This window comes from Pangasianodon hypophthalmus, chromosome 3 (genome assembly GCF_027358585.1).
Source record: "Pangasianodon hypophthalmus isolate fPanHyp1 chromosome 3, fPanHyp1.pri, whole genome shotgun sequence".
In the NCBI taxonomy this organism is placed as follows: Eukaryota; Metazoa; Chordata; class Actinopteri; order Siluriformes; family Pangasiidae; genus Pangasianodon; species Pangasianodon hypophthalmus.
In genome coordinates this window covers 6,891,340-6,918,765 of record NC_069712.1, presented here as the reverse complement: position 1 = coordinate 6,918,765, position 27,426 = coordinate 6,891,340, and the positions used below count along the sequence as shown (strand labels likewise).

The following is a 27,426-nucleotide window of genomic DNA, read 5'->3' as shown; positions in this document are numbered from 1 at the left end:
GTTTTGTCTAGCTTCAAGACATAATCCAAATAAGTCCATTTCAGTTGCAGGTTGTAATGCTACACAATGTGGTATGTACAGGTACTATGCAAAAATCTTAGGCACCCTATTTTTTTTATACAAATGATGTTTATTGTAGGACTTGTGCATGATTGAAAATTAATTTTTACAAAAAATGTTTGTATGTCAGTAAAGCAAGTAACATATTACATTGCCTAATAGACCACTTTTCAAAGACAAAAAAAAAAAAAAAAATGCTGGCTGTTAGGGAAACAGAAGCAAATGTGACAGTTAAAGTCTCCAGAAGCTTAAAATGCTCATTTCCAAAAAAAAAAAAAAAAAAAAAAAAAAAAAAACAATATTCCCAGAAATCTGTATGAAGTATACTTGAGATTGCATTATAAGGGCCAAGGGTTGAATGTCAACTCCTGCCTGTGTGCAGTTCAGTGCTGATTTCTGCCCCCTGCAGTAGCTTTTTATGTAGAAATGTTGAGTTTCGGTTTCGTTTCGACTTCAGCTGAAACTCAGTGTGTTTACATTCACTTCCGCATTCTTCCTGCATCAGCTGGGATTCAGACACTGTTACAGACACAGACAGGACATTTGTACGTCCTGTGAGATTCAGCATGCTTTACTGGGGCAAACTGAGCTCGACAGAAGATGACTCTTCACATCAGAACATTAATGGATTTGATGAAATGATCCGCGGGACGAGAATCACAGATGTGTCTATCAGAGAGGGGCTCGCGACGTTCCTCAGGGACACGGACCGGAAAGTCACCCTAGTGACGTCACACAAGCGTGAGTTCATGCTTTCTTTACCATGAAAACATTACAGTCTCAGGGGCAACAACTAGTCTGGATTTACAGATTTACAGATTTACAGTCTTCCAAATAGGAATTTTAAGATTTTCTGAATTTATTCATTACAAAAATATACGTGTAAACAAATAATTCAATAATTAAATTAAATTAATTAGGTAGACTATTGCAATTAATAAATATTAAATTGCAAACAAAACAATTAATCAATTAAGTTCAATATTATTCATTTACTGCCACATTTAACTACATATTTAATGATCAAATTATACCGTAGGAGCCCAAGTTCATCTCAGCTCCAGTTTCAGTTCAAGGGGGGTAAATACTTATGAACATGCATATGCAATACTTATGCATACATATGTAAATTAATAAAATGTGTATGCACACACACATATATATATATATATATATATATATATATATATATATATATATATATATATACAGCGCCTTGCACAAGTATTCACTCTGGTTGAACTTATCTACATTTTGTAGAATTACAACCTGGACCTCAAATGGACTTCAATGGATTTACAGATTACAGAAGGATTTGCAGAAAGAACTATAAATGGATAAAATATACGATGTGTGTCATTCTTCAATAGATAATCACATGTAATAAATCACAAATTTTTGTGATATAAGAGGAAGAAAGCACTTCAGAATTGCTGATTAATTCACTGATTAATTTTCTTTAATAGCAGATCCCAAGGGTTTATATACATACATACATACACACACACACACACACACACACACACACACACACACACACACACATATAACATATATATATGACTGTCACACTTGCTTCTTATTTTTGCAGCAAAACCCAGCAAACCCTAAGACTTTTGCACAGTATTGTATATATATTAGTTTATTTTATGACTTCTTTTTTTTTAAAGCAAAGGGTCATCACACCAAATATTGACTTTGTTTCATTTATTACTGTTTACTGCTCTTTATAGTATTTATTTAAATCTAGAAACATTTAATTTTTGAAGGCATCTTTGCTCTACAGCATTTCTTTGCATGTGCCTTTTTCACTGTATATATATATATATATATATATATATATATATATATATATAGTATTTCTGTAAATTAGTAAGCCCATACACATATTAGTAAACATACGCAATTTATTGAAAAAGACAATGACAGGCATTGTAAAGACAGACAAATACAACACCCATAACAACAATGTCTGTGTTTTAGGAATGACTTTAGATTTGAAGAAGGAGCGAATTGCATTATTGAGCAGTGGAAAGGAGCATGTTGTGCTTGTGTCTGAGACGGGGACGGTGCGTGAATGGAAACGTTCAGCTCAATGCAACATACCCAGGTGGGTCAGATTTCCAAGCACTGTGGTTCGTCTGAGAGAAATCCTCATCTAGCTATAGTAAGTTCATCTTAATTTTTTGGTTTGCTTGTTTTTCATGACCAGGATATTCAGCAGCTTAACTAACAGGCACATTGCGCAAGTTGCATGTGGAAACTATCACTCGATTGTCCGAACAAAAGGTATGTATAGTTACACTGCTTTTTTTTTTTTAAACATTTGTCCTGTTAAACAAATAACAGAGGAATTCATGGTGATTGGGTTTAGGTGCCATAAAGGCCAGTTATAAAATTTGCAAGTGGGATAAGACTAACCCAAATATGAGCACGTACATTTAAGGTTTTTATGACACTTTTATGCAGCCAGTGCTTTGTGTAACATTTCATTTTGGGCTGAAAATGGAAAGTAAGCTCTAAGCTCTGCTCTACATAATGCATACGACAAGGTCTACTCAAGGCTGACTTATAGCTGTGGCTCATTACATGGCTGCAAGTATGCTAGATAAAGTGGTAAGTGTGGGCCAGCACTGGATCATTATCCATTTGCGATGTAAAGAATGGAACATGACAGGGCATGCTGGTATAGGAAAATAATCAACGACATGGTAGTCCAATGCGAAGCGGCCCAATGCGGCGGCACATCCTGAAGTTTTTTATTCCTCTTATACCACAGCAATTTTTTTATTAATTAAGGGATGATGCATCGTTCTTTTTTTTCTCTATCAGTGTATAGTTACATTTAATGTTGTGGAACGTGTGCAAAAGTCACAAACAAGGAGTCAGACAGGATTCAGTCACAAGTAAAATCTTAAATTAATATCACAAGCCAGAAGAGTAGTCAAAAACAGGCAATAGTCAGTCAATCATGCAAACAGACAAAAATAATAAAAAAAGGATGAAAAATATGGAAAAGAGAAGAAAACTGCTAACTATTGCAAATCATAAGAATCTGAATCTGGTGTGTGTGAAATGAGGGTGAGAAGTGGATCACAAAACCAAGAAGTCAAACAAGATGTAAAAATAAAAGTGGATACACGTAGTAGTAAAGATTTGTGAGCGTGAAACAAGTTCCTGCTGTCACTTAGCTTGTCCTGTTACAGAGAAACTAGAAAGAGCTGAAGATTTTCCTCAAGACTTTCTCATGGTGCAAAACTTAGTGACTGTTACAAAGCGCTGACACTGGAGACTCCTTCCATTAATGCTATATCAACAATTATACATTTGTCTTTCTTAAATAACAACAGTTTTTTTTTCTATTTAGTATTAATATTAGATTATGTAAAGCATCCACCATACAAATCTCTGTGAGTGAGCTGCTATAATAGAAATAATAATGTAGTAGAATATAAACCTGTGCTTTAAAGCTGGAACTACTGTCAGAGTGTTATTATAGAAAATGAATTAAAATCCTCTGACCAATCATATTCGAGAATTCAACAGCACTGTGGTATAATATGTAATAACACATTGTCTCTTCTCTATTAAATTCTTTTGTATGTAAATGTTTTAGCATCATGTATTGATATTGAGTAAAGGCCTTACTTTGTAGAAATAGCTATATCTTACATATACTATCATATATGCCTGAAGCAAAATAACCAATTATCAAGGTCTTTCAACATGTTGTGCATTATTGACACCAGGATTACATTTTAGAGTTTATTTGTACTTATGGTGACACAAATTTTCTCAGATGGTCAGTTGTTCACGTGGGGTCAGAACTCGAGCGGTCAGCTGGGTTTGGGGAAAGGTAAGCCAAGCCAAGCCGAGTCTCCTCAGCTCCTTAAGTCTCTGTCTGGGATCCCGCTGGCTCAGATCAGCGCTGGAGGAGACCACAGCTTCGCCCTGTCTCTCTCCGGAGCCGTGTTCGGCTGGGGCAGGAACAGCGCTGGGCAGCTGGGCCTGGGAGACACTGAAGGTACTGACTTTACTGTCGTGTACTATAAACTCAGCTCTGTTTGAATCTGCACAGTAAACGTGGTCTTTATATCTTCTCACAGATAGACACATCCCTGTTTGTGTGAAGAGCTTGAATTTGAAGAAAACTGTGTTCATCTCATGTGGAGAGGAGCATACTGCTGTTCTCACAAAGGTTAACACTTCCTCAGCTTGTCATGTTACCAAGAAACTAGAATCTGCAAACTACTCTGTCCTGAAGATTTTCACCTGTCAGAAAATTTAAAGTAACAGCTCTACCTGACTGCTACAAAGCACTGACACTAGAGACTACTTTCATAAACCTTTAATGTGGAGCATCTGCACTGAAAAAAATATGCTCTTTGAATTTACTTAATTCAAATGCATACATCAGTTCCACTTGATTGAACTGAGTTACTTTAACACAGTTTGTTTTCATAGACCCAACATGATTTGATCATGTATTTTCATGACCCTGAATAAAATCAAACCCTGCACTCTCCCCTAAGCTCAGGATCAAACCTCAGTCACTCAGATTTTGAGACAGTGAACTTCCCACCACACGATCGTGCCACTCAAGAGCTAAGGTTAATTTAATACTATAGTCGTTTCTTCCCGTCACTGCCAACATCCTCACAAGGTTTTATAACGTAATTGGATCACATTAATACTATGTGAATTGATCACACTCACTCTATATAATTCAAACTAGTAATTAGAAACTTAGTTCCACAATTTAGTATAAGCAATGAAATCACGTTTTGATGATAATATTTTTACCTAAACTATACATAATATGTTCTCTTAAATCTGACTGACCACATATTCCCTTATTTTCAGTGTTCCCTTCATAAGCTATTACTATAGAAACAATTATGTAGTACTATAAGCACATTAATATAAACCTGTGTTTCATTTAGAAGCTGCAACTATTGTCAAATCTACTGTTATAGAAAATTAATCAGCACCTTACGACTAATCAGATTTAAGAATTCAACAGTTATGTTGTACAAGCTGCTAGCATTAGGTAGCTAGATACTTTGTGATTTTTTTATGATGTTTTTTGTGATGTGTGAGCAACAAACAAAATTTGCTTGGTGAAATTCTTATTTGACTGCACTTAATAAGTCGCATTTCCTCCATTACTGTCCAGAAAGAGATGACCTATCACACTTCTATCACTACTGAATGGGATTTTTAGCCGAGCCAATTACTGTGTGTACAGTGTGACAGATTCCACCATGTGCCACCATCTTGGCAGCGTTCATTGTGCTGTGTTGTGGTAGATATGTGGTGATCATGCTTTCAACACAGCAGAAGACAAGAGAGGAGGCCCTTGTCTTCTGAGACAACAAGTGTGAAATCAGTAGATGCATGCTACTACTGTTTTCGTACCTTTCACAGGGTGAATACTTATGCAAGGCAATATATGCTGTAGACGTACGCACCAACTGAGCAAAAGTAAAATATCTCATGAGATGATTTGTACAGCAATGAGCAGGAAATGCCTGAGATTCAGGTCAAATAGCTATTTACCAATTAGTATTAAAAACTGAATAATAAACAATACTCTGGTGGTGAAAACATAGTGACAGTTTGATTTTTGCAGTAATATGAACTTACTGGGCTGAAAAGGTGTGTGAGGTCTTCTGAGAAAGAAAGAAAGAAAGAAAGAAAGAAGAAACTAAGGCACTCACTCAACGAGTGGAAACATAAATACCATAAATAGGTCTGCCTTAGTTAATGCAATTCAAACTAGTGGTTAAAAAATGTATCTGTATTTTCAGAGTGGACTGATGTTGGTGTTTGGATCTGGTCGATATGGGCAGCTTGGACATAACTCATTCAGAGATGAACATCAGCCTCATGTAGTTGCTGAATTCTGGGGGTCCAAAGTGTCCCAAATAGTCTGTGGACGGTAAGTAACTACCTCTAATGCAGCCTCATGAAATGAAACGTACTGAACTGTATATTTCACAATGTAAACACTCATCACTCATCACTGGGATACGCACAAAGACACAAATTTGTGTACCTCTCACCTGTGAAAGTGAATGTAGCTTACCTTTAAAATTCATTTAAGATATAATAAGTGGTTACATTTACAAATTCTCTGTTATCATGGGGAACAAAAATTTATCTGTACAGTCTGTGTATGTATATACAGTATATATATATATATATATATATATATATATATATATATATATATATATATATACACATACACTATATGGCCAAAAGTTTGTGGACACCTGACCATCACACTCATATGTGGTTCTTCCCTAAACTGTTGCCACAAAGTTGGAAGCACACAATTATATAGAATGTCTTTGAATGCTGTAGCATTACAATTTTACCTTCACTGGAACTAAGGGGACCAAACCTGTTACAGCATGACAATGCCCCTGTGCACAAAGCGAGCTCCATGAAGACGTGGTTTGCCGAGGTGGGTGTGGAGGAACTCGAGTGTCCTGCACAGAGCCCTGACCTCAACCCCACTGAACACCTTTGGGATGAACAGGAATGCTGACTGCACCCCAGGCCTTCTCGCCTGACATCAGTACCTGATCTCACTAATGCTCTTGTGGCTGAATGAACACAAATCCCCACAGCCACGCTCCAAAATCTAGTGAAAGCCTTCCCAAAAGAGTGGAGGTTATTACAACAGCAAAGGGGGAATAAATCTGAAATGGGTTGTTCAAAAAGCAAATATGAATGTGATGGTCAGATGTCCGCAAACTTTTGGCCATATAATGTGTGTGTGTGTGTGTGTATATATATATTAACATTCTAAAATATAATAATATATAATAATGTTCTAATAAGCTATTGTATCAATAGTAAAGTTTATTTAGTATTTATGGAAGGAGGTGTCAGCACTTAGTCAGAGGCAAAGCTATAACTTAAAGTATTCTGAAGGTCTGGGAAGGTCTTCAGTTTCTAGTTTCTCAGTAACATTACAACCTGTGATCTGCAAAAGAGAAGCTCATGAGGAAATGACAGTTTATCATTTTTCTAATGTAAGTGATAACAAGAGCTAACTTGTTCTGTTTATACAATGGAACTACAAATGAATAAAAAGTAGTGACATTCTTTAATAAAAACGGTTAGAGTTGGCAAACTGCTGTTGTATAAGAGGAATAAAACACTTCAGGATGTGCTGTTATTTAAAAGAATTTGACGTGGGGTGGTGATGGTCTCACAGCACAGCCCATCTTCTTATTTTAGTTACATCTTATAGCATTAGTTCATGTGAAAGCTGTTCTCTTTAATTCAAGGCATCATACTCTGGCACTGGTTGAATCATCAAACACAATCTACTCATTTGGATGTGGAGAGCAAGGACAGCTGGGAAATGGACAGAGGACCAATCAGTGTGTGCCACTTCCTGTCCAGCTGCCACCAGGTCAGTACGCTATTAGCACACTTTTGAAAACAGATGAATGTGTGTACTTTAGTTAGTGACAACTGGTCGTTACAGATGTGTAATCATATTCTTGTATTTTTGAACAGAATATAGTCCTGATCAGATGATTAAGAAAATTACTGCTGGAGGGAATCTTTCTGTCCTCTTTTTCTATAAAATGGTAAGTGATATAACTCCTCTTTAAAAAGGACAGACGCTTATTTAATGAAAACGTACATTTTCATTGTCTTTGTAATGTTTTTTTTTTTCAAAGGATGGTGTTCAAGGAAGTTCAAATCTGAGTTCATGCAATGGCACAGCAGTGTTGGATGATGAAATTATTGACCGCTGGATTTCAGACTGTAACTCAAAAGTATGGAATAAAATCCAAAGGTATGAAGAAAAGCATCACTGGATAAGTGTTACTCAAGTGCAAATACAGTAGTTCCTTGAAAAACAGATTGTAAAAAATGAATTCCGAATTGAATGTTGAATTGAATGTTGAATTGAATGCCGATGTGCGGCTGATCTGATTGGTCAGAAGTTGTTAATTAATTTTCTATAACAGCAGCTCTGACAGCAGTTCAGGCTGCAAAGCAAATCTATGGTAACAGCAGCTTGAATAGTGGACACCCAACATTTAAGACTTTTCATGATTTCACACACACATTCTTGTAAATCCCGTCCCTGGTTTTCTGGATGTTCATGTTAGGCAACGGATGAACTTCTACAGTTTGAGATAAATTTTGTCAATGGAAAACTAATTACAAACAGCACAGTAACCTTAAAGAATGTGCTTTTTGGGGCATTTCGATCTAAAGGTGCAAAATAAATGGCATTGTTTATGCAAATTGTGCATTTTGCACCAGCAGCATGATTTACTACGACTTGAAAGTCATGACAGTTGCATATGCAAATTTGTAAAGCCAAAGAAAAGAACTTGCAAAAAAAAACATTTATTTAGTTATTTATTTATTTTTAAACAATATTATATACAATACACAGTTTAGGTGATTGGAAAACAAAATTAAACTGGGCAAAGGCAAACTTCGGAAGAAAAATTGAACCTGGGAGATCAAATGCTAGAGTAAAGGCTCATAAAACATGTTTCTCTGACACCTCATTGATGAGTTTTGTGATAGTAAATTGACCAATATATCAATGCATGAGTTTTCTACATCCATATCTTGCTCTAATGTCTCTTGGAGATAATCCTACTCTGTCTTTGGGTCAATAAGCTGAAGTATCAGTGCGACTTTGGTCAGCAAGTTCTTTGCTGTTGCTGTTGGGCCATCTGTTCTAACCATCGATTTCCCGAATCTTCTCACCGCGAAAAACCAATCATCAGCTGCTAGGGCATTAGTGGGGTTATTGTTCTGTGGAAATAGGGGAGGTTGTTAACCAAGGACATATTGGAAAGGGGTTTGCTTATTGGCATGATGCAGTTAATTCTGTGTATATTCAGCCCATGATATGAAATGTGTCCAGATTTCCTGCACAAAAAGTCCTAAGAAAATCTCCTGGTTTGCTCATTCTGCTTGGCTGTTGGCCTGAGGGTGGTATCCAGATGTCAAATTCATAGAAACTCCAAATTTCTTCTTGAATGATCTCCACACTTATGAAGAGGGGGCTGCAGTCAGACACAATGTTCTTAGGGATACCAAAATATCTAAAAACATGGTGGAACAGGAGTTCAGGGGTTTTGAATGCAGTGGAAAGTTTCTGAAAAGCTTGTTCTGTTAGGGGTTCCAGTTTAACTTTGTGCTTTCCCTTTTAAGATGGATATGAGAGGAGCTGCTACGGAGCTAAAACCCCTAAAGCATATTTGTTAAAAGTTTGCAAATCTCAGAAAAGTCCTTAGCGTAGGGAATGGGCTACTCTATGAGAGCAATTACTTTTGATTCCTCCATAAGAATTCTTGGCTGATAACATACCCCAGAAAGGTGACTTTACATTTGGAATTCATCTTTTTCTCCTTTTATGAAGAGCTGATTCTCTAAGAGTCTTTTCAGGACTTCTTGTTGTGACAGGCATGAATTTCAAGGCAAGGGGATTAAGTCAAAATGTCATCAATATATGCAATAATGAACTTTCCTAACATGTCTCTAAGCACATCATTTATGAATGCCCATAAGGTATAACTCTTTATTTGCAGTGGCTGGAAGTGGTGCTAAACGCTGCCCTCCACTCATTTCCTTCACAAATGTCAGTTAAATTGTATGCACTCCAAAGGTGTTCAAATGTTGATGGGACTGGGTAGAGGGTACTTCTATTTGATTGTTACTAGATTCAGGCTTCTAAAATAAATGGATAGCTGAAGGCCACTCCCTTACTTCTACACAAAAAGTCCTGTAGATGCTGGTGATGTGGATGGTCTTATGTAGCCCTGTTTCGAGGCTTCAGTGATATATTCCTCTATAGCCTTGTTCTCAGCTATAAATAGGGGGTTTATTCTTGATTGTGGTGGTGTTTGATAACACGTCAATGGCACAGTCATATGGGCAGTGTGGAGGAAAGCACACTTCCTCCACACTGCCTATGTGACTGTGCCATTGAAGTGTTGGACAGTGTGGAGGAAGTATGCTTTCCTCCACACTGCCAATATTACTCTGAAATCCTTGATAAAGCCTGTAAAAGAAGGGTCACAACTTCTCGTCACAATGTTTTCAAGCATATAACTGAATCCACCTCTACCAACCAATCAGCATTCTCCTGGAAGCTGGTTGGTTCACAGCACTATAGATATACAGTATACACAACATACAGTTAGCACCTCGCCTACCCATAAACCTTATCTCTGCATCAGGACACAGACATATGATGCAATGCAGAACTACAAATGAGCCCTAATATAGTACATTTGGCAGCTCTAATACCTGTTCTCCAGTTTATAGCTTATTGTGTCCTTTGTATTGTAGGGAAATCAAGAGAATGTTCTCATCAGCATCATGCATCAATGGTAGTTTCATTGAGAAAAGGTACAAATATGCAATAATACATTCATGTACACATTAGTCCATATTCATCAGTATACTAATCAGAAATTTGTGATTTTTTTATCAATAGCAATGACAAACATTATAAAACATCAGTAGGGACTTCTGGTCTGGATTTATCATTGACTCGTCTTGCTTTTGAGAAGCTGGCCAAAAAGGACAAAGTTCTATCAGTGGTATGGCTCTGTTGATGAAACATTAATCATTAGGAATGTATTTTATATTCACTGTAGTTGTATGTATGTGGCTAAAGTCTCATTAATTTGATTTCTTCGCAGGTAGAGAAGGTGGTAGAGAATGATCTTCTGCCCTCTCTGGGCTCGACTGCTGCTGGTGTGGAGGCTCTGAGGGTTTACCTTATCCTGCCTGAACTCCTCCGAGTGCTGAACAAACAAGGACGAGGCACACAGCTCACTATCTCTCTGGCGTCTACCATCTTAAAACTCGAGCCTGAGTCACTGGATGTCTTGAGTATGTACACTTTATGAATACTTAGCTCTTATTTGCATTCATCAATTCTAAACATTTAATCATTCCAAACATTAAATGTAACTATAAATGGATAAAAAAAACTATGATAATTTTTATTTAATAAAAAAAAATATAAACATTGTCACTTTGCTGTGGTACAAGAGGACTACAACACATCAGGATGTGCTGTTATTGGAAATTTTGCCATGGTAACAGTAATTTTGCTTTGCATTGGGCCCACCTCGTTGTTCATTATTTTCCCCCAACAGGACACCCCCAAGGGTTTTATTCTTTATTTAAACTTTACAACATCAGTACCTTGTGAATATTCCATTTATATTGTATCATGATCAATATGTGTGGAATTCCCTCAGCCAGCCTGTGGACCAAACTGCCCTACTACTACTACAGGACTCTGGTGAAGATGTTTCACTCAGTGTGTGCTCACTTCATGTCACTGATGACGACTACAATATGTGACCACTGGACTGAAATAAAGCCTGTGCTAATGGTTCTGCAGAAGCTTTACAATGTAAGAACTGAAGTTTTCTTTTATTGTCTTTTAGACATGAACTCATTTTGGAGGTGTTTAATGGCGTAATAATAATAATAATAAAAATAATAATAATAATAATAATGAGTATAAGCATCTAATATAACTAGTGTTTAGTGTATTATCAATAAATTGTCAAATTTCATGCAGATTAATAGTCAGAGAGTCGTACAGTTGACCGAGGGTTACTTCCTTATGAAGGAGCTCAGATGTTTTTTCAACTTAGTAAGTGTTATTCCAACTCTTTATATTTATAATTTGAATTTCATGTTGTATCAGACTTCTTATTCTTGATTTGTTTGTTTGTTAGGTGGAAAAATATCCTATGGGGAATCTGATCCTTAGGATGATGCAGCTTGGAAACCCTTGGGTAATGTGAAGATCATGAAAATTTAAGTTTTTATTTTAAAAGCTATAGGTTTGTAGGCTTGTATAGGCCACACAATATCACACAAGCAAGAATGCGGTTATACTGAATACACTGATTCGCTGCCATAGTTAATCATAGCCGTGCCGATATTCAGTTTAACCGCACTCTTGCTTTTGCGATATTGCTTTTATACAACCTTTCTATAAGCAAGAAATTAATGCCAAGACAGTGAGATTTCAAATACAATGTTCTGTTTATTTTTGCTCTGCTAGCGGAAATAGATCCTGCAGAAGCCACTTATAGCACATTGGCTAGCTCACTAGCTAGGTCACATTGATTTATACATTCCTGTTATAGGTGCTTCTGGTAAAATTGACGCCTTCTTTATTTTAACATTTTAGTTTCATTTAGTTTTAAGGCATAAATTATATTCCTGAAAAGTATTGTTTGCCATTGTACATGGCTAAAACAGACAAGTGGAGTGATACACACAGTGAAAAGTCCAAGTGCGGTTATAGGAAATATAGGCGATCTTGGAATAACGCACGACAAATTCCACGATAAAATTAGTGGACTGAAACTAACTGTTGTATAATGGAGAATTACTGTAAGAGTTGGTTAGGGACTGCATATAAATTGGGATGCTTATTAGGGCATTTCTTGGAAACTTAACCATAGTCTAATAGCAGAAGTCAAAACACAGGCGGACAGTGTGAACACAGGATAATCCATTATGATCAAAAACAAAATGGACAGGAGTCTAACTCAGGAAACAAGGAACTAAGTAACTATAAAACCAGAAACAAACACAATAAAAAGTCTCAGAAATAATAGCACAATACCAAGTAACACTTTGCAAAGAAATTATTCAACATACAGGGTATGAATATACAGCTAATGAAAATAAAGAGGAAACAAGGAACAGGTGAACACAATCAGGGAAAAAAACAAGGGAAACAACCAGGGAGACAGGACAAAAAATAAAAACACAAGCATGTGGTGCTCAACGCAATGCAAATCATGGAAGGGAAAACCATGACAATTATAGGATATAGAGTATGTGTTATGATTCAAGACAAATTTCTATGTCTGAATGTTCATAAATTTGGGATTCGAAATCACAACCCTCTGGTTACTAGCACAGAAGTATCTCTACTCACCGTCCTGTCACTCTCTACTTTATAGGAGTTCTTCCATGATGATGGGCAAATTGATATTTTAATCAACTTTTTGGTATGTAGTCACGATTTTTATGGCATTTGTACATTATTTTAAATTATGATATTCATAATGTTTATGGTTTTCTTGGTCCTCTCCCTCTCTCTCTCTCTCTCTCTCTCTTTTTTTTTTTTGTAGAAAAGTACAGAACAGCTTACATGTTATCCATTTATCCTTGACATGAAGAGTAAATGCACAGTGTTCCATGTAAGTAGACTCTGTTATTTGGCATAAAAGCTATATTAAAATCTACTCTGTCTGTCCTTGGTGTTGCTATATTGTGTGATTTTTTTGTGTGAAGTTTTTACAGGCACAACACGGGGAGCCTTTGCCGTTTTTTGTCTTTGGAAACAGTCTGTGTGTGAACAGAGAAACAGTGCTGGCTGACACACTTGTGTACCTGAGAACAAGCGGACATAATTATGCTCTCCCTTTAAAGGTTTGTTTAGATGATGTGGTTATTTTATTACTATGGTACTGAAAATATTTAATTACTTTATTTAAATAAAAATTTTCTCTTGTTGACAGGTGAAATTTTCTCTAGAGGATGGGATCGATGATGGAGGTCTGCTTGCTGAATACTTCACCGTGCTTGGACAGGAAATAACAAAAGACTCCAGTGTAATCCAAGAATCTGAGGACTCAGGACTCTTCTGGTTCTCTGCTGATGTAAGAGGAAGTGAGTTTTCAATTATGCTTAGAGAGAAAATCAGTACAATACTACTAACGTTATCTGATTTTTAATGCATTGTAGGATTCTGGCTCCAGTCTGGAGGAGCTGTTCTACATTGGTGTCATCTGTGGTTTGGCCTTTTATAATCACAGTTTTATGCACATCGGCTTCCCGGTGGCACTGTTCAAGAAGCTGCTGAACCTCAGTCCAACATTGAGAGACCTGGAGGAGCTGTCACCAGTGGAGGCCAGGTTGAGAAGAATTTCTTTTTAGAAATATCATGCTCCCTTTAATTCAAAAGAGACTTGCAAATCCAAGTTTCTTGTTTTCTCCCAACATAGAAGTCTAAAAAATGTACTGATGGAAGACGAGGATGTTGTGGAGGAGCTCTACTTGGATTTCACAGTAAGATTAATTCCATGGGTTTTACTGGACATTTAAAAGGTAAATGGTGTCTGTATGAGTACTGTTTTTTTCTCAGGTGAAAGGAAAAGAGCTCATTCCAAATGGAGTGGAAATCCCAGTCACAAAAGCTAACAGGTATAAAGTGCCTCTTTTTTAACCACTATTTCCATGCATTCATGCTATTAGAGCAGATCTTCTCAGCTTTTTATATCTTCTTGCCCACATCACCAACATGTCAACCTGGACGCAATCTTTATCATGTAATTACAACTACAACACACTAATTTTACATCGGTTTGGGAATGAGCTGCACAATCATCAAAATAGAGCCTGTATTTAACTGAAATGTATATGCAAATATCAATAACATAATAGCCCAAGCCATAAAATAACATTCGTCTTGGATTAGCTTAATATTTACATAAATTTCGGCAATTATTTTATATTATAATCTATATTCCAATATCCATATATTGCTTTTCATTGTAAAATGACCAATTATCACATTCAGTACCTTTGGTAATAATCAGGGGTGCTTGACTAATTGTACTAAGTTAATATACTTAATTATTATTTTTCCATATTTATTCATTACTTGAGTATTGAAGTTAAATACCCGTAACTCTACTAGGTACGTTTCCAAGGAGAAAAACTTTTTATTTCGTTGATACTCCAGTTTTATTTAGAACTATGCTGTAAAGTACTCATTATAAATCACAAAGCTCTCTTCTTCTCTCATCCAGCCAATACCTGCACACTATACATCAATTAAATGGGCTCAGTTTAGCATCGAATCATTCCGGTTTAGCATCCAGTCGATTCACTTTAGCATCCAATCAAGTTCATCAGTGAAAACAATGAAAAACACTCAAGCATCATACCAGCTCTTCATCAGCTGTCACCTTCCCATGCTACAAAATGTAGTTTTCTCTATAGCTATCTGTGTGTATTTAAAGATGGATAAGCCACCAGACTGTAGTGTGATGAGTGCCCGTCCTTACCTCACTAAAATGTTTCAATATGCTGGAGTAAGCATATATAAAATGTATAAAATGAGATGTCTTCTTTGCCTTCTTTGGTGAGGTAAATGTAACTAATTTTCTAACATTAACTGGCTATATGTGACTAAGTTAGCCTGTTTTCTTTGCTAATGTCAGGTTAGAATAGCATCGATTCCAACGTTATCGATAAGTCAAATTCAAGCTTATGGTAAATACTGCAAACATACAGAGATTATTGTTTTCAGGCATAGTTGCTTTAATCTTCTAACAGTTTTAGATAAATAATAAGTTATTTTTTACATAAAAACATGACTAACATATGACTAGCTCCACCCCTGCTAATGCTAGAAATGCCATTTTAACCTTTATAATAATTATTAATAATTTATTAATCAATCATTTTTTTTAACCCAACTGACTCACAAGCAAACCCACAACTCACAGATATACAGTAATGTAACCTGCATTACAGGTGCATTACTAGTTTGTGTACATAGCATTTATATAAATATAATATAAATATAATATAAATATAATGGGGGCAGTCGTGGCCTAATGGTTAGAGACTCGGACTTGCAACCCGAAGGTGAACCTGAAGGTTGTGGGTTCGAGTCTCGGGTCCGGCAGGGATTGTAGGTGGGGGGAGTGCATGACCAGCGCTCTCTCCCACCCTCAATACCACGACTGAGGTGAGACCCTTGAGCAAGGCACCGAACCCCCAACTGCTCCCCGGGCGCCGCAGCAAAAAAGGCTGCCCACTGCTCTGGGTGTGTGTGTGTTCACTACTGTGTGTGTGCACTTGGATGGGTTAAATGCAGAGCACAAATTCCTAGTATGGGTCACCAAACTTGGCCACAAGTCACTTCACTTTCACTATCACTTCACTCAAACACATATAAACACAGCTTAATGTATTCTCTTCTTCTACAGGCAGAAATACGTGGACTTGTACATCGACTTTGTTTTTAACAAGTCTGTGGAGACTCAGTTTAGGACGTTTGAGGAAGGTTTTTCTCATGGAAACCCCTTTAATTTCTGGAGGATGTTCAAGCCTGAAGAGCTCAGAGACTTACTCTACGGCACGTCTAAATACGAGTGGGAGGAGCTCCGACAGGTACAAACTGTTTGGATAGTTTATTTCTCACAGTTTTTATTATTTTGCATATTACAACAGAAATGATTTATATATATATATAATTTTAATTTTATTTTCATCAGGGAGTCACATATGAATGCTGTGGACCCTCAGATGAACTCATCCAGAACTTCTGGTCTGTTTTCTTCGAGCTGAATGAAGAACAGCAGAAGAAGTTTCTGAGTAAGTTCAACACTTGGATACAAATGATAATATAATATAGTGATGGCAAGTTTATTGTAGCTTAACTGTATGATTCTGTGATTCAATATCCACTATACTAAAATGCATTAAGATGCTTTTACAAATAATAAATCTATTAGCTAGCCAACCTAGCAAGTAAAAGCTCCAATGTGCTAGTCAGTCCGATGTCCCACTCTAATTAAATACCATTAGTTAAAATCACTCTGCCATCAGCCAGATCACCTCAGCTGGTGTGTGTACTTCCCAGGTGGCAGGATTGAGAATGAGTACTGCACACTTACAGCATGTAGATGCATTACACAACTGTGAAGTACATCATGTTTAAACATACATACCAAATGACATACATACAAATGATATTTTGCTTTGCAAAAGTCAATAAGGATTAGTTTTTTTTTCTTTTTTCTGGTTGCTGAACCTACTTGTCCACTAGACAACTATGAATTAAAAAAGGATAGTCCAGACACTAATAGCCTGCTTGTCCTGGGCGCCTGGGCTACTGTGTTGTCCACTGCTGCATAACCGCCAAATGACAAAACAATTATATATAACTTTTATTTGATGCATAGGTAACTTTTAAAGAATAAATTACCCATGAACAAGACCTTACCTATGAACAAGACCCATGAACATGAACAAGACCCAGCACAATGCATGAATTAGGATCAAATGTTTCTTCATTTAGATTGTTTATCAACCTGAAAGAAGACATTTTTATAATTTACAGTGCATAGATTACTGAAGGATAGATGGATGGATGGGTGGATGGAAGGGTGGAAGGAAGGATGGATAAAAGGATGGATGGATGGAAGGATAGATGCATAAAAGGATGGACGGATGGATAGAAGAATGGATGAATGGAAGGGTGGATGGATAGAAGGATGGATGGATAGAAGGATGTTTGGTAAGAAGGATGGATGGATGGATGCATGGAAAGCTGAGTGGATAGAAGGAAGGATGTATGGATGGATGTATCTATGTATGGATGGATAAAAGGATGGATGGATGGATGGATGGATGGATGGATAGATGGATGGTTAAAAGGATGGAGGGATAGATAAAAGCATGGATGGAGGGGAGGATGGATGGATGGATGGATGTGTAGAAAGATAGATAGAAGGATGGATGAATGGATAGAAATAATTTAGGTTATTTTGTGGCTATGTTCTGTTCTTTTGGGACATTCATTCTTCATTAAATATTTTTACCACATAATCCTTACTTTCTCTAGCTTGCTCATAGCACAGACAGAGGGTGTGCACACACTTTAAATATAAACAGAATCACATTGTACATTTTTAGGGCAAAATAAATAGCCATTTAAACATTTTTTCCAGCTTTCGTCTACGGGACAGATCGCTTGCCTGTAGGAGGACTCTCTAAACTGCAGCTAAAAATTGTGAGACACAACTATGCTGATGCAGACGACCGTTTCCCCTCGGTCCAGACCTGTTACGGCATTTTACACCTTCCAAACTACAGCGACATCCACATACTCCGAGACAAACTCATTCATGCCATCACTTATTGTGAAGTTTTTGGACAAAGGTAAAAGTTGAGTTTGTTGGGTCAGGCATTAAAATGTCATCTTATATCTTCATACATTATAATTAGAACAGTCTATAAGTTTGGGTGGTTGCTTGTCAGCCTACAGTGATTACTGTGTGTTACACTACAGCTGTGTTTACTTACTTCATGGTTCAGATTTGCTTACATCCTGCTTCTTGTAGTTAGTCTCACTGTGTTGTGTGTAGTGTGATGTATATGGGTTTGTACTGCAATTTTAAGCCTGGTTTCCGTTTTCATTTCTTTTTTTGCTTAGTTTCTATTTCTGGTCCTGGTTTTGTAGTTCTTCAAGTAGTGTATATAGTTTTTCTTTTATTTTCTGTTCTATTTTTTTTTTCTTTTTTTTGTCATTTTTATAGATTTGCCTTTAATGATTCATGTTCTGGATCCATGAATCTCAGGAGAAGCTTAAATAAAGGGCTGACTACATCCAACATTCTCTGCCTTGTGTGTTACAATTAGTCACTAATTCCATATTTTTAATCATTAATATTCACAGAAGGATATAAAGCTTCTACTATACCTCTACTATAGCCTCCTGTGTATAAATCTCTGTATTTGATCCTGTATGGATGCTATGTCTTTGTATATATAGCCATTTACTTTATATATTTGTAGTATTATGAAGTATTTACTGTATATTCACCAAGTATTGTATATATTAAGTGTCCAATTAAAGGATACAAGGTAAAAAAAAGTCTTATATCTCCTAAATAGTGAGTTATACATCCAAACAGGGAGCCATACAGCTTCAGATTATTATCTCGTAAAATAGATTAAGATTAAGTAAAAATCACAGTAGAGAACCATGACTAAAAAGCAACACAGGATTATAAATAAATAAATAAATACATACATACATACATACTGGGATTAAACAGTAAAATTATATGAAGACGCTACACAAGACAAAAATCTCTGTATGCTTGGAGCTAAGTAAAGTTCCATACTATATGGCCAAAACTTTGTGGACACCTGACCATCACACCCATATGTGGTTCTTCTTCAAAGTGATGCCACAAAGTTGGAAGCACACAATTGTATAGGATGTATTTGTATGCTGTAGAATTACAATTTCTCTTCACTGGAACTACGAGGCACAAACCTGTTCCAGCATGACGATGCCCCTGTGCACAAAGCGAGCTCCATGAAGACATGGTGTGTTAAGGTTGGAGTGGAAGAACTCGAGTGTCCTGCACAGAGCCCTGACTTCAACCCCACTGAACATGTTTGGGATGAACTGGAAAGCCAACTGCACTCCAGACCTCCTCACTTGTCGTCAGTGCCTGATCTCACTAATGCTGAATGCTTGTAGCTGAATGAACACAAATCTCCACAGCCACGCTCCAAAATCTAGTAGAAAGCCAGTTTGGGGAAAGCCCACATATGGGTGTCCACAAACTTTTGGCCAAATAGTTATTCCACTAGTGTACATGGTCATGATTTGACTTTCTGCACATTTTGTTAGAGTATTATTACTCCATCTTATGTGTATATGCATCATAAATATGTGAAATATATTATTCATGACAATGTTATGAACCTATAACTAGCCAAATCATGTTTGACAATGACCACACCCCCTTTATGTGACACATGTTATTTCTGTCAAACCGATCCACTGAAAGGGCTAGAAAAATCAAGCCAGAAAATAAATCTCCCATTTTGCCTGATGTCCCAGTGTACCTGAACTCATCCTACTTAATATTTAACAATTATAATAACTCATGAGCCTCATGACTTTTATTTAAAAATAAATACAAACCTGGTTTAAAAATGAAGACACTAATGCACATTCAATCTCCTAAAATAGCCCCCAGTGGCTTTTAAACATATTTTATTTATAGACGTCTTAATAAAATGAAATAAAATATGCATAAATTATATATTTGGCCCTCTCATCTCTTCTGTCAGTGGACACTGTCACGTGATCGGTGACGCCCCGACATAATCTTAAGCTACATTACAAACAGCGTCCTGGGTGTTTCTATAGTTCACTACATAGGGAGTAGAAGGCGTTATTGTGCTTCATATATAGTGAACCTATGTAGGGTGGAAGGCTGTATTTGGGACGAGACCTTAGCTGTAACGTCCTTGTTATTATCATAACATACGGAGAAGCAGAAAATAACCTGCTATAAGTGAAAGGGGTATGTACCTTTCAAGGTAGGTCGTTTTTTAATTTGTTATTCGTAATATTTCGGGTTTTTTTTTGTTTGTTCGGCTAACTAGCTTGCTAGCCTGGCATTTGGATAGTGACTAGTGGATAGTGGATAGTGTTTGCTAGCTATGCTAGGTGCTTAGCCTACCTGTTATTGGCAGTTGTTTTTAAAATTTCTTTGAAATATAGAGTTGAACCTTTAAAAATGTAGAGCCTGTGAACTCAAATTTGAAGTGTGTGTTAATAAGAGTGAGAGTGAATCTTGTTTTATTTTTTAACACGGATTTGTTAAAATAGCCAGCTAGCTTCTGTTCTTCATCCAGGAAGAGGGAAGGGTTAGCTGGTTTCATCAGTTTAGCAGCCTAGCTCGTTAACTAGTCTCCAGATTAAATCAGATAAACCCAATGAACACTAAAGAGCAAACTGCTTTCAGTTAAAAAATCTAGGTTATCTGGTTGAGATAGTGAGCTTTGTAACTAGCTTAACTAGCTGACTACTTTCTGTCTTTAGGAACTAGATTAAGCTTAATCTTCATACACGCTTTGTGTATTTAATCTGAGTTAATCTGAGTTAATCTGTCAGTGTTTCATTTCTGTCTGGACAGGACTTTAAGAAAGAGAATGTATTCCTGAAACAATCTTTAGCTCAGGATCTGTTTTTTTAATGTATCTTATATAGGTAGATGTGCCAATACTACTACTACTACTACTACTACTAATAATAATAATAATAGTAATAATAATAACAGTAATAAACATCATCATCATCATCATCATCGAGTAATCGCTTCATCCTGGTCAGGATTGTGGTCAGGATTCCGACCTCTATCCTAAGAACGCCGGGCGTGAGGCTGGAACACACCCTGGATTGGAGTCATTTCATCACACAGCATAATATTAATAATTAAAGTTATAATTACAATAGTTAATTCGTCTGCATTAAGTACTTTATCCGGGTCGGGATTCCATGCAGAATTCCGGAGCCCATCCCAGGAATATTCTGTGTGAGGCAGGAATACGTCCTGGATTGGAGTCATTCCATCACAGAGCATGTTGTTGTTGTTGTTTCTTTTTCGGCTGCTCCTGTTAGGGCTTGCCACAGTGGATCATTGGTCCGTGTATTTGATTTGGAACAGTTTTTATGCTGGACGCCTTTGCTGACACAGTCCTCCCCAATTTTATCCGGGCTTGGGACCGGCACTGAGAGCGCACTGTTGCACGCAAGCCCAGTGGCTGGAGTTGGGTCCCTGGCCGGGATTTGAACTCGGGCCGCAGTGGTGAGAACCACTAGTCCTCCAGGGACCCCATCACAGAGCATAATATTAATAATTATAGTTATAATTACAACAGTTAATTCATCTTCATTAACTACTTTACCTGGGTTGGTATTCCACTCAGAATTCCAGAGCCCATCCCTGGAAGATTCTGTGTGAGGCAGGAATACACCCTGGATTGGAGTCATTTCATCACAGAGCATAATATTAACAATTATAGTTATAATTACAACAGTTAATTCATCTTCATTAACTACTTTATCCGGGTCGGGATTCCACTCCGAATTCCAGAGCCCATCCCAGGAAGATTGGGTGTGAGGAAGGAATACACCCTCAGTAAGACGCCAGTGTATTTCAGAACACAACATATACACACATTCAGACGCTCCTTCACATCTAAGGGCAGTTTAGTATAGCTAAGTCACCGACTGGCATGTTTTTGAGAGGTGAAAGGAAACCGGAGGCCCCCGAGGAAACCCACGCGGACACAGGGTGAACACACGGAACTCCGCTCAGACTGTAACCCGAGCTCGGGATGGAAACAGGGATCCTCGCTCCTCTTCTGTTTCACTGTGCTGTCTTGCTTGTTTTTTCTTTTTTTTTATTTTTTTTTTTAGCACTATTATTTTGAGTCTAAAGTCTTAAAATACTTCATATAAATAATGAAATTTTAAACAGAGTATTTGTGATAAATCATATTAATGCAACAATCTTACCAATATTATTGAATCCCTGGAAGATTCTGTGTGAGGCAGGAATAACAACATGTGTTAACAACACAACTCTATGAGAATAACAACAAATCATAAAAAAGTTTTTTTTTTCCAGAATTAAAAGACACAAAACCTATGAGTAAACTAAATAAGTATGCTTTAATTTATAGAGCAAGGGTCGTCAACTGATGGACCCAGCAAAGTAAGACAGCAGAACAAGCTAAACGCTCGAAAAATAGCAGAACTGATCAACGTATTTAAAAAAAAAAAAAAAAAACAAGACAGTAATTCAGTTCTCTTAACATCCCTGTTTTACATTTCAGTATCTTTGAGTTTTTGGGTTTTTTGGGCTGTTTATTTTATTCTTTTTTTATTAGCTTTATTAAAAATTAGGATAAAATGGATCCTGTGTGGCGTAACAGAAAAGTGTGCTCTATTGTCAGGAGATCGTGAGTTCAAATCTGCAGCCAAGTGTTGTGAGCTCAAGTATGAGGAAGAGGGCAGACAGCTTTTGCTTTACAAAACGTAGCATAAGCAGCAGTTTGAAACGGTGTGTCTCAGAGGATGTACGCGCTCGCCTTCATCCTGTTAGTAGTTGTCTGATGGAGGAAAGCTAAACTGGGAGAAAAGAGGATAAACAAAGAGTCTAGTAGAAAGGACAAAAGTTTTTTTTTTTTTTTTTTTAAAATCAGATAATCATTTACATATTTACATATCATATCCTATCAGCATACATAAAACACTTGAACGTGAGAACGCTCACTGGTTCCATTCCTTTGTTCGTGACTTTCAAGTCTGTAGGGTACTTTGACTTTTTCTTACATACTCTCTAATGCTCATTTTTTTTTTTTTAATTCTTCCTTCCAGGCTCGTCATCCACTCGAAGGGGAGAAGGCTGGGCCACATAGCCTAAGGCTCCACCGCCCTCTGTCTCTCCTGTTTCTCCTTTGTACCCATCTCTCGGTGTGTGAGCCGTGATGCTGTGCTGGGGCAGTTCAGCTTGGGGTCAGTTGGGCCTCGCTGTATCCGAGGCCGCTGTGTTTGAGCCGCGGAGCTGCTGCGTGTTCGATGGCAGAGGGCTGAAAGAGGCGGCATGCGGCGGGCAGCACTCGCTCTTCCTAATGCATGATGGGAGTGTTTACACATGTGGCTCCAACAGTCACGGGCAGCTGGGCCACGAGAAGCCTGGACTCAAGCCTGGTAAGGAGCTCGAGCAATAATGATTATAACTGTAGTTATGTTCTTTTATATTTAATGAGATATAATTTTGATCTGTTTTAAAACTGCTAGTTTTAAAAAACTACTAGACAGAAAAATATGAATATCAAAAGGTTGTTTTGTGAGTTTTAGATTTTTGGAGTATAGAAACAGAATGCTGCTAGTGTAGCCGATCTGCCTACCAGCATGCTTTTGGGAGAGATCACTGGTAATAAATGCTGAATTGTACGCTGGCCACTGAATATTTTAATATGCGTCACATCCAGTGCCACAGAGTGGTCCAAAGAATTTAAAATTGTAACCAGAATTGTTATAACTTGTGCATGTGTCTGTGCGTGTGTCTGTCTGCGTGTGTTTAAATAGCATATTAATAACCTATCTCTACACCTCTATTCTCTTTTACCCTCATAAATATGCCAAGATATGTAAGAAATAAAACATGATGTGGTTTGATGTTATAGGATAATAGTTAATGATGTGGCCTGCCTCAAATCACAGTTACTGTTACCACCATGAAGATGAATATTTTCCAATAACAGCATGTTTTATTCTTCGTATATCATGGTAATATGACAGGGATTTTTTTCACAGGATAAGTATAGAACGTCCTACACACCACATCTCCCAGCACCACCTGCTCGTATTCACTGTGAAGTTTATTTACTGAATACTGAATGTGCCAGAATATTTCACCGAGGTGAGTCATTATTCATAACTGAGATGCAGGTGTATGAAGCTTATGGAGCTTAGGACTTTGTTGTTCAGTGGAATTCCAAGACATTTTAGTTTCTGTTAGAATCGAAAATGGGAAGAATGAAAGCTGGAATTCCCGCTGTTTAGAAATTTGTGTGAATTTAAGCTGGCACAACTGCACAGCTATGGTCAGCTAAACAGAAGTGAGGCGAGTAAGTCTGGACTTTTACTCACGGTACATGAAGATAGAGACACTGTTAAAATGTGTCAGAAAAACTGTAAATCATTAAAGTTCCTCCATCCTCCCAAAAACATGTCAGTAGGTGGATTGGCTATGCTTAACTGCCCCTGGGTGTGAATGAGTGTGTGAATGTGTGTGCATGGTGCCCTGTGATGGCACTCAGGACGTATTCCCACCTCACGCCCAGTGCTCCCGGGATAGACTCCAGATCCACAGAGGTTACTGAATATGAATCAGTGAATTATGGTTTTACATTACTTGGTCATAATGCAGCTGTGTGTGTGTCCACAGAGCTGGTTGGGGCGCTGGACGCTCAGAAGATTGCAGGTGTGGCGTGTGGGCAGGCCCACTCTCTGGCACTGAGCGAGCAGGGCCAGGTGTTTGCGTGGGGCGCAGGCGAGTGGGGGCAGCTCGGTCTCGGCACTGCAGAGGAAGCTGTCCGAGTTCCCCGGTAAGAGAACGTAGAACTGAGACATTACATAACAGAGGTTACATTACATTACATTAGGTTGCATTACATTACATTACATTACCAGACCTGTCAACCTTTACACATTTTGCTTACGAGCTCCTCAATTTAATGTCAGAGTTCTTAACTGCACAGCTTGAAATAATTTTACATCCTCTTTTACTCTTCTTAAAACTGAAATGGTGCAAATTCTCATTTACCCTTCTTTTTTAGCTAGTAGTTCCGAACAGTTAATTTGTTTATTGCGATATTTTAAAATGGAAAATTGTGTAAAATCAAAATTGCACAAGCCTATCCGTTGCTTAACATTATGTAATCCTATCTAACTGTTGAATGAAGCTGTGGGAGCCTTTGTGTCCTGCTGTCCTGTTTTTTTTTTTTTTTTTTTTTTTTTTTTTTAAAAACACCTTAAGCAACATTAGAGCGGTGGAAGTTCGGTTTGTTAGAACAGGAATAGTTGACACGAATGCAAGATTCCCGCCAGAAGATCTTTTCATCTGTAAACCTGTCAATGCTTAAAAAAAACTATGCTGCACAAAGAAGGTTGTATTTATTATCATCAAAAGTCACATCCAAATATTAATATAATGAAATATTTTCGCTAAAAGGATTCCCTGATATTTAAATTTCTTCACCACCGCAAAAATTATATTGGTATTATTTACATAATAAGATGAATTTTATGAAGAATCAGCTTTTATTTGTAATTTGTAATGGCTGTTATGTGAAATCTAACTTGTCTTATGTCTAAATGGAGTAATTTATGTATTTCTTATTTCACCCGGATGTGCAGATTGATTAAGAAGTTGTGTGATCATCAGATCTCACAAGTCATGTGTGGCAACCAGCACTGTATCGCACTTTCTAAAGGTGAGCCCTGAGACGTATTCCTTATTATTGTACAGTACTCTTATGAGACATTTATTTTGTGTGTGTGTGTTTAAAAAAAGTCTCATTTTACAAGAACAGTTGTGTTCTTATGGACTGGGCTAGGGACACACTATTGATTTATATACTGACTGAGTTTTGGTCTGCTTCTTTGTCTTCTCAGATGGTCAGTTGTTCACGTGGGGTCAGAACTCGAGCGGTCAGCTGGGTTTGGGGAAAGGTGAGCCGAGCTCTCTGTCTCCTCAGCCTCTCAAGTCTCTGTGTGGGATCCCACTGGCTCAGATCAGCGCTGGAGGAGACCACAGCTTCGCCCTGTCTCTCTCTGGAGCCGTGTTCGGCTGGGGCAGGAACAGCGCCGGGCAGCTGGGCCTCAATGATGAGCAAGGTGAGAGACACAGAGCACAGAGGACAGAGGCAGCCATGCTCATGCGCACACACACACACACACACACACACACACACAACAGCAGTAGTACTGTTATGGAATCTTATGCTTCCTTCATATTTCAGTGAGTGTGATTATAATCACAGAGGCAATCATTTGGAAATTCTGGCTTAGTGCTATTGAATTCTCAATTCTCATTGGTCAGAAGGTGTTGTCGAATTTTCTATATCAGCAGTAGTGCTGGATGTAGCTCAAGTCACAGGTTCATATTAATGCACTCTTTGTCTTAATATGTTATCGTTTCTATACCTATAACATAAAGTCCTTTAATTAAATAAAAACAATAATCATTGGCAAATTGCTGTGGTATAAGAGGAATAAAACACTTTGGAGTGGTAACAGTAATTTGTCTTTGCCTTGGCCCGCATCAAACCAGCCTGATTTTGCTCGTTTTCCTATAACAGCACACCCCCCAAGTGTTTCATTCCATACTTACTATAACTGTGGAAATAGTAAAATACAAGGTTACACATTATCCTCATTTCAGTTACCACATGACTGGCAATCTGCAACTTTAAGTCCTTTCACTTGTGGTTTGAGCCCACAAATACGGAACAGAAAAAAAAAAAAAGCAGTCTGTTCACATTCCTGATGCCGGCTGTTAATGCCATTTTGAACCAAAAGGTGAACGATGGCAAATGGGAATGTTGACTGACAAAGTAAAAAAAAAAAGATTGTGGGATCTTCAACGACCCTATATGTAGCCAGTCTTTCTCATGAGTCTACTAACATTACATCTATGCTTCATATGCTGCAGTAAAATATCTTATTTCTGTCTTTATTTTGATATTTAACAACATCTTTATTTTGTGTCTGAATGAAAGGTGTTGTCACATTGTAGAGTTAGATGAATTGTGCTCAATTTTGTCACTACTTCAGATGGACAAACAAATGTTGCATTGCTGTAAAAAGTAGTAGCAGCCATCCTGAAGTCAGAAATACTTTCTACCTCAGGCAAAAGACTCATGAAGAAGTTGGTAAGGCATAATTGCCTGTGACTTGGATGATATCATTTGATTTGCATATGCCTCATTTAGCCTTTTTATTAAACCAGTTATGTAAAAGTGTTATTACTAATCCAAGCAATGTCTTTGATGCAAGTGTGATGATTTAGATATGTAGATTGTATGATGCTAAACTGGAGACTATACGCTCCCCTTAGCAGCATACAGAAACATGCCAAACATGTTGCAGCTGATCAGTTACATAGTGTGCTTTTCATTTTTGTTTAAGCTGTTCAT

General features: G+C 37.5%; 2 protein-coding genes across 6 annotated transcripts in view; both read left to right on the top strand.

The window, feature by feature from the left end:
* Nucleotides 1-456: 456 nt before the first annotated feature.
* LOC113542150 (probable E3 ubiquitin-protein ligase HERC3) lies at nt 457-18,726 on the top strand. Its single transcript, XM_026939506.3, has 25 exons — nt 457-801; nt 2,044-2,170; nt 2,273-2,349; nt 3,860-4,084; nt 4,167-4,258; nt 5,871-6,001; nt 7,365-7,492; nt 7,600-7,673; nt 7,767-7,885; nt 10,411-10,470; nt 10,559-10,664; nt 10,767-10,959; nt 11,334-11,491; nt 11,663-11,737; nt 11,823-11,882; nt 13,068-13,115; nt 13,239-13,307; nt 13,402-13,539; nt 13,629-13,769; nt 13,855-14,024; nt 14,115-14,178; nt 14,255-14,313; nt 16,110-16,293; nt 16,398-16,497; nt 17,856-18,726. The coding sequence occupies exons 1-25, from the start codon at nt 627-629 to the stop codon at nt 18,068-18,070; spliced, it is 2,988 nt and encodes a 995-aa protein (XP_026795307.3). The 5' UTR covers nt 457-626; the 3' UTR covers nt 18,071-18,726.
* A 1,378-nt stretch (nt 18,727-20,104) lies between these two features.
* LOC113542133 (probable E3 ubiquitin-protein ligase HERC3) overlaps nt 20,105-27,426 on the top strand; it is a 35,349-nt gene continuing 28,027 nt past the window's right edge. For 4 of the 5 annotated variants that reach the window (XR_008301407.1, XM_026939486.3, XM_026939478.3 and 1 more), the window contains exons 1-5: nt 20,108-20,250; nt 23,099-23,431; nt 24,675-24,834; nt 25,646-25,722; nt 25,904-26,125. Coding sequence is in view for 4 of the 5 variants with exons in the window: in XM_026939486.3 (XP_026795287.1) it covers nt 23,209-23,431; nt 24,675-24,834; nt 25,646-25,722; nt 25,904-26,125 (682 nt within the window). In the remaining variant the exon portion in view is untranslated. Of the gene's footprint in view, nt 20,251-23,098; nt 23,432-24,674; nt 24,835-25,645; nt 25,723-25,903; nt 26,126-27,426 lie in introns of all 5 variants that reach the window. The other variant, XM_053232407.1, reaches the window with a different exon arrangement.